The following is an 8,141-nucleotide window of genomic DNA, read 5'->3' on the forward strand; positions in this document are numbered from 1 at the left end:
AAATATAGTAGTATATAGGTATAGTTTTATTAGTATATCAGCAAATGTGCATATCAGTCAATTTTTCGCAAGTAGTTTTAGTCCCCATTATATGATGGTGTAGTAGACTCTGTGAAATATGATATCGGTAAAAGAAAGACGCGTCATGCATATAGGTTTCTATTTTTATATATTTTTGGTTTTTCTCATGCCAATTCCTCATACGGTCGCAGGTGGTGGTTGATTTTCATGCCCTTTGGTGTGGGCCGTGCAAACGTATCGCGCCCGATGTCAAAAATCTGGCAAAGAAATGTAAGTTTGTTTTGTCCAATTCGAATGAAATTGGGGTCTGTTTATTTGGGCACATATCTAAATACGGGCAAATTATTTACCAAAGTACGCTTAGTGCTCCCGTTTTCAAGCCTTTTATTGCGACTGTGTGTCAGCGCAACTTTAGTTGGGTTAGTTCTGCGCGAGTGACTTCTTTGTGCCTATCTTATCTCCTATCAGTTAAACGCCGTGTTATAGTCGAATGGTAGTCAAACCGCAGTTCAATCGGAGTAGTTCAATACAGTCGTTGTCTGTATTCGCACCGGCACTTTCTAGTGTTTGCTGTCATCACCATCGCCAGGTTGAGCGTGGTGAAATACCTACCATATCTGAAAGTGCTCGGTTTATTCATCTGACTTGCTGTATACTATTAGTAGTACATGTCCAATGCCCTTGCACCACTTTGTATCTTTCTCTATCATAAATTCTAAAACCCTATCCACCACCCTAACCCCCCACACTCTCTGTCGATTATAGATGCGGCTGCGGCAGTGTTCCTCAAAGTGGATGTGGATCAGCTGCCCGAAACGGCGCAGATGTATAGCGTGCGCTCAATGCCTACGTTTATGTTCTTCTTGAAAGGAAATAAGGTATGTGTGATTGCACCTGGTGTTGTGGGGGTGTTCTTTTGGGGATGTATGCGGGCTTATGCTCCTCTTGAAGGGGAAGAGGATAGCCTGTTTTTGTGTGAGTATTCTTTGGGGATGCACGTGAGTTGTTATATGTATGTTGGTGAATTGTATGCGATCTACAAGTATGTACGTAGTGATTAACCTTATTTATACCTGTCGATGTATATCGCGACTTGCAATCGTTGTGCATGGATCGAATCTATGATTCAGTGCATGTATATGTATAGGATTGATAGTACACAGTCGTCATCGCACGCTTTTTTTTTGCACACGTATCGGTGCATATAGACGCATCTAACAAGCACCTAAGTTATAATCCCCTGTCGGGAACGGATGCTTCGTCCATTGCCAAGTTCATGTATCTGGCTGTAGTTTTTATGGGTTTAGGGTTTGTAGCGGGCTGTGTCACGTAAAATTTGGGTTTTCTCTGACCTGTATATTTCTGTGGGTGTCGCTTATTTTACGCAATGAGTACACTGGTGGAGTACTAAAATGTACTTGTGCTTTCGTTTACATTGAGACACACAGGTTGACCAGTTCAGTGGTGCGAATGTGCCGAAACTGGAGCAAACGATCAAGTACCACCTTCCCGACATCAAACCCACGGGTGGGTTCACACTCGGGGTACGTTCCTTCGACGCTTTATGGACGTTCACATGCACGGATACAGCTGTATATAGACTCTGTTTATTCATACTGAAATGTGTATATGAGTATATATACTTCCATGTGTATATGAGTATTTAGGGGCTTTATAGATGTGTATATGAGTTTATGGGAACCTTATAGATGTTTGCATACACGCGTACAACTGTATATAGACTATTTATTCATACTTCTGTGTAAATCAGTTTTTGGGTATAGCTGACCACCTAGTATTTGCCGAACTAATCTCTACGTGGTAAAAATACACCACGGTTAATCGGTTCTGTTACAAGTACTGATCGTCTACTCCATATTGGAATGATGCCTCTCTATCTCTACATGCCTGCGAAGGGTATATATATACCATCCACTCACTTCAGTCTTAAATGATTAATCAGTGCTTGAGCGTCCGTCACACATAATGCACCTGATGAATTGGCACATAGATTTTATCTTCCTGACTGATGGAGAACATATTCGTGTTCTTAAGACAAGATTAGCCGGCGCTTTTTAAATGATCATCTATTTACATACAAGGATAATTTCTGCGAATGTCTTGATCGCGACTTTAACAGCCAACATCTTTGTACAACACACTTACACTTATTAATTTTGCGCTGCCCGCACATGTGGTTCACTCTCGATTTAAATCCCTAAACCCTAAAATTCAATATTGCTACCTACCTACCCATACGTTTTAACCATAACAGTCGACACCTGCCCAAAGTTCGTCCATGTGGTACGAAGGCAATGCGGCCGAGGCCGTTCAATGCGTAGGCTCCAGCGGTCAGGTATGGTGTGTTGTGTTGTGTTGAGTTGTGTTGTAGCGTTCGCACGTGGCCATTGTGCATGAAAGAGCACATGGCTGAGTGGAGATCATCACTCCACACACACACTGATCTATGTGATACGATACTAATGAGTGCACAAACCCGCCCACACGCACGCACACACACACACACACACTAATTACACCAAGCAATTGTATAGGAATAACGATACAATATGAGAACCAGCTGCAGGTACAGAGCTTCTGGTGATGTACAGTGCGGTCTCCGAAGGTGTCTGTAGCGCGTGGGACTGTGGCGAAGTGAATGTAGTGCTGTCCCTGGCCGGTACTTCCAGAGGCACCTTAAAACTTTTTTTTTACAGTCAAACACGCTCACAAGCACATATGTCCACGAAACCTCTAAAACCCTATGCCGTATACAGGCACGTGTCTTGTAGTCCCCATCGTGCCCGAACATCTTTAAGCACTCACCACACACACACACCCACACCCGCACTACAGTTGCTGCTAGTGTATATCACGGACCCGGACGGTGACAGCAGCGCATGGGACAGTAACGAAGTGCGGCGCGCGCTCTCTCTCACAGACACTTTGGGTAACAAAGTGGCTCTGTGCTTGAAACTGGTGGTAGGCGAGGAGGCCTGTACACAGTTCAGCAGTGTGTACCCAGTGCTGAAGACCCCCACAACGTATTTCCTGTCCCCGCTGGTATGTGCGTATGGTGCCCAACGGGAGTGTGTGTGTGAGCATGGTCATGTGATGCTCGTTGGCTTATATCATCGCATAAGGTGCTAAATGCCCCGATATCGAATGTTTGTAGTGTTCTCTCGTTTGTACGGTTAGTCTCAGTCCACTGATGTAGCTAATGTATTGTCACTACTCACAACACTCGATGCTGAACTTTTTGCATATACGCGGTATAATGATCGTCTTTTGACAATCATTGCCATGACAACACGAGAGTTCTGATCACTACAAATCAATTGATGTGTGATTGTGATTTTGTCGCTTCTGCGCATTTTAGTTCATGTCTGTTCTTGCGCTTGTGCATACTGACATTGCTCAAACACCTACAATATGCACTCTATTATATGTATGCAAAGTAATATATATTTATATATATATATATATAATATATATAATTTAGTTTTTGGCTATGACAATCACCATTTCTCTATATATATTCATTCAGCTCTTATCTATTTTATCTTAGGGAGTACCGTACGAGGTGTTCACAGATGACCACACATCAGCCAAAGTCACCGCAGCCATCAAGAGTGCTGTTGCTATGCACTCGGCTAATAAAACTGCGTCTGCCCCTGCAGCCACGCCCACAACCACAGCTCCTGCAGCAACCCCTCAGTCGCCTAAGGTGCGTACGAAGTTTTGTATGTATAAGCGAGTGCATGTGTATTGTATATATGTATTGGTTGTATATCGAAATTCGTATATTGTATATATGTATTGGTATCGGTAGGTGTTTGTATTTTGTATATATGTATTGGTATGTGTTTTTATACTATAGTGTGTACTGCTATGCACACTTTGAGCAGCTTTCTATCTACAGTTACAGCCATAGCCGCATCTGCCGCTACAACAGTGACCCTTTTGTCGCCCGAGGTGCGTGAGAGTATGTATACGGAAGTGCGAGTATATATATATATATATGCGACATCTGTGTAACAACGTATACTACACATTGACAGGATGGGTCTATACCCTCTGGATATACCAGCACCACCGATTACTAGCAAGCCGACACACACGCCTACAATCACAATCGAGACTGTAAATTTAGCTCTGGTGTGAGTGCGCACTTGTATTCGTGCACAAGTGGTTGTGTACTATTGTATACCTCAGAGACAGCGTATGGCTGTTATAGTATATCATTCTACCACTTGTACGTAGTTACGGATTTATTGGAAAATGATGTGAGAGAACACTCGTGTAATGCCACAGCACCTGGGCAAGGTTTAAAGGTCACAGAACAAGCTACAGGAGCCTCACTTGCAGATATGTGAGAGCATAGTAACTCATTGATATTATATGCGCATGGTGTGCACACAGACCACATCCGCTGCTGATACCACAGCGCAAACGGCTGACAAGGGCAAAGGCGAAGCATCGAGCGCAGCCGACAAAGCGGCCGAACTCAAGAAGAAAGTGCAGCAACGGAGAGAGGTATCTACGGGCTTGTTCTGTGCGTTTAAGCTATAGCACATTGATTGTGTTAATGTGTGATGTCTGTGTGTAGTTCGGAAGTGAAGTGGGTGTGTATCGTGTATGTATAGTATTGTAGGTGGTTGTGTGAGCGATTTGATGTTGTGCTTGGTTAGATGATCTGCTTTAAATGACAGTGTGCCGCTGAGCTCAAAGTGAAGGTGCGGCATCGGAGACAGGCGTTGGGTTATTAGGTGCGTTTTCGCTGTTTGTCTGTGAGATGTTGCTGTGTTTGTATGGGAGTCATGTACATGTGCATGTGCAACTAACAGCGCAAAACAACTCACAACCAACAAGGCAGCCGAGCTCAATCAGAAAGCACAGTGACGGAAAGAGGGCGTGTATACATCGTGCATATGCCGCCTACCTATGTACATTGTGGCGTCCGTCTATGTGTGATATTTACAAATAGGAAGGAAACGCTCTACCAATTCCGAGCCAGTCCATTACTGGCGGGAATAAAGTAAATGTACTGCTGAAAAGGGGCAAGTTTAATATTCACGCCAACTGTTAACATTCACAATGGGGTTAGTTTATCATTCACAATGGGGTTAGTTTATCATTCACAATGGGGTTAGTTTAACATTCACACCAACTGCTGTTGTTGTGTTGTGCTGAAAGTCGAATATTGCCGACGAACGAGCGCGTGAGAAGGAAGCGGAACTATCACGCAGGAAGAATGCCAAGGAAATCCTGGAAGCGGTAAGTGTTTAATGTCCGCAAACGTGTTGTGTGTGTACGTTTTATTCGTGTGTGTATGTGCTTGTATGTTGTGTGTGTGTGCAAGTGTTTGTACATATGTGTCGTGCGTGTGTGTAAGAGCTGGTGGCATGCTTTTGTCCGTAAATCGGTGTACACGTGTTGTCATTGACGACTAGCCTACGCATGCGTTCAGACGCACGAGATGCACACACATCTCGATGACATTCACAGCAGTCACCTGCGGTGGTATTGGTCACTAGCTCCAATACAATCAGGCCATAGGCGAGGGATAGACACTGTGATGCTGGTGTGTATGTGCGCAACCGTACTATCTGATTTGCTGTGCGTAAGTGAGTACTTGCGGACGTTTATAGGTGTGACTTGGCAGTTTCACTTCAGGGCGCCTTTCTCTCAATGTTCACGAATGTGCGTGGACATGTATGTGCTTACGACAACCTTTTATATCATCGTTCATTAAATTTTCATAGTAAATTCTAGTACTTATGCGTGCCGGCGTTTATAGGGTCGAAAACGCATGTGTATATATGATGTATGTCTATCGTTTATTGTCTATATAAATAAACCGAAAATAGTGAGTATCTGATGAAATTCATTCTTGTCCAATCAATCAGGAGAGAAAACGCAAAGAGGAAGGTTTGAAACAACTTCAGGTAGACATCAAACAGCAGCGTGTGGAGGACGCCGAGGCACGACAACGTATTAAACAAAAGATACAGGAGGACCGCCAGGAGAAGATTCGAAGGGAAGCTGAGCGAAAGGTTGAGATTCTGGATATATATTCCGTGTTTGAATTATGTAGCGATCAACATGTAAAAGTATGCGTGTGGATGGTAAAGGCAGTTGTTGTATATGTAAGTCACAAATACGTCTGGAATAACTAGCAAAACAAGTACACGGAACGAGTTGGAAATGGTATGCACTATAGGAATAACAGGCGCATGGTGACTAGCTGTGATATAAAGTACAGCTCAAACCATGTCAGTATCCGCATACTATCAAAGGGGAAAACCCATGTACTTGCAACGTACATGGACATCAGACGATCGTGTATGTATGCAACTCCAGGACACATGCACGGTCCATGTTGCAGGATGCTGATAGGTATGGATTGATTGTTAAGGTGGACTTCTACCGAATTCGAACGGTTTGTGCAAGTTTTGGCTGTGTATCTGTGGCTCCCTATCGAGTGTGCCAAGCTGTACGAATGTACGGAGATGTGCTCACGGGCTTGTCGGATCACTGACAAACTTATATATACCTTCAAGAAGAAAGTACATCCGATTCATATACCTTTGTGCAATGCTGCTTCCTTCAAACACTTTCTTAAAATACTCGTATAACATGGATATCTACGAATGCTATCTCTGCCGTCACGTCTCACAGTTTGTCCTTCTTTTCCGCGAGAAAGACACTCGCGGCGCAGCGACAAGACGGACACCTCGACGAAGGACACACCTCCACACGGGCCAATCAAAACGCGTCATTCCCCACCGCCACAACCAATAAGAACTGCGCAAATGCGCAGATCCAGTTCCGGTTTAGTGACGGCAGTGTGCACAGACACACTTTTACGGGTGCGCAGGGTGCCACCTTGGCGGATGTGTGCGCGTATCTGAGCGACAACCACAGAAACATGGCTGGTGCCGACCCACGCTTGCACATGACCTTCCCACCCCGCGTGTTTGGGGCTGAGGATATGCAGAGCACTCTGAAGTATGTTTCCGGCGCGCGTTCGTGAAGTATGGCAGCGTTTTTTGTGGTGTAGTGCTGGGTTCTTTTGATGATAAATCTTGAATAGAGTGTTTTGCGAGTGTAGTTATGGGTGGGTGTGGGTGTCTGAGTCTACGCATGATGTGTTTGTGTGTCTGTGTTTTGCAAACAAACTTTAACGTGTCCACACATACTTCATTTATCTATCGTAACGCCCTCGGACTTACCTCAAGTGCAACTGTAATGGTGAAGAAACGAGTGCCAAGCAATATCTCTCCTGTGTGTATACGTACATTTTTACAATTAAGACACATACTAACTTGGAAGTACCCACACATCCTCAATCTATCTATCACAGCACCCTCGGACTCACCCCAAGTGCAACTGTAATGGTGAAGAAACCAGTGTCAGCCAATCTCTTTGCTTGCCCACCTGGCGGAGGCGGTTCATTGGTCTCGTCCAATCCGATGAACGCGCTGTACACGATGATAGTGGCGTGTTTTATTTATATACGCAATGTGATTGGCTTAGGTGACCGACCGGGGAGCGGGAGTGCGAGTACGCCTGACCCAATGGCACGGGTTAACAATAGTCGGCTGTTAAGGGTGAGTGCATGTCCGTGTCTGTGTATGTGTATAGGCGTAAGTGTGCAGACGTGTGGTACGTATGTATATGTGTATGTGTCTTGTATGTGTCCTATGCGTGTGTATGCGTATCTACACGTGTATTCGTACATGTCGGCGTGGGCACATAAATAACGTATCAACTGTGGGTCTGTATATATCCTGTTTAAGTGACATTCTGTACATATATGCCACACTCGTCTGTGTGCTGTGTTCCTTCACGCAGTACTATGTTGGCTGTCGAATACGTATTCCTGTGTGTAGTCAATGATCCAAGTAGACGATATCGTATTTGAGTATACACATGTGATGGCTCGTTCGTATGCATTCTTGTGTGCGTGAGTCGCGCTACACTTTCATTTTATGCATACATATTTATTTATAACCTTTACAGATGGACATATATTTATGTGTATATATATATACGATTATTAAACGCGCAAGTATTCACAGACAACCTTCTAACACTTTGTTCTATATATTAAAGAA

The 8,141-nt window shown here is 44.1% G+C and overlaps 1 protein-coding gene across 1 annotated transcript in view; it reads left to right on the plus strand.

The window, feature by feature from the left end:
* Nucleotides 1–209: 209 nt before the first annotated feature.
* The window catches only part of SARC_11323 (hypothetical protein), a gene marked incomplete at its 5' end in the record, with an annotated part of 9,674 nt that continues 1,742 nt past the window's right edge, over nt 210–8,141 (plus strand). The window contains 11 exons of the mRNA XM_014294593.1: nt 210–291; nt 787–899; nt 1,470–1,565; nt 2,297–2,377; nt 2,878–3,084; nt 3,590–3,748; nt 4,444–4,557; nt 5,218–5,298; nt 5,931–6,077; nt 6,728–7,032; nt 7,388–7,634. Coding sequence (XP_014150068.1) covers nt 210–291; nt 787–899; nt 1,470–1,565; nt 2,297–2,377; nt 2,878–3,084; nt 3,590–3,748; nt 4,444–4,557; nt 5,218–5,298; nt 5,931–6,077; nt 6,728–7,032; nt 7,388–7,634 — 1,632 coding nt within the window. The remainder of the gene's footprint in view (nt 292–786; nt 900–1,469; nt 1,566–2,296; nt 2,378–2,877; nt 3,085–3,589; nt 3,749–4,443; nt 4,558–5,217; nt 5,299–5,930; nt 6,078–6,727; nt 7,033–7,387; nt 7,635–8,141) is intronic.

This window comes from Sphaeroforma arctica (genome assembly GCF_001186125.1).
Source record: "Sphaeroforma arctica JP610 unplaced genomic scaffold supercont1.1630, whole genome shotgun sequence".
Lineage (NCBI taxonomy): Eukaryota > Ichthyosporea > Ichthyophonida > Sphaeroforma > Sphaeroforma arctica.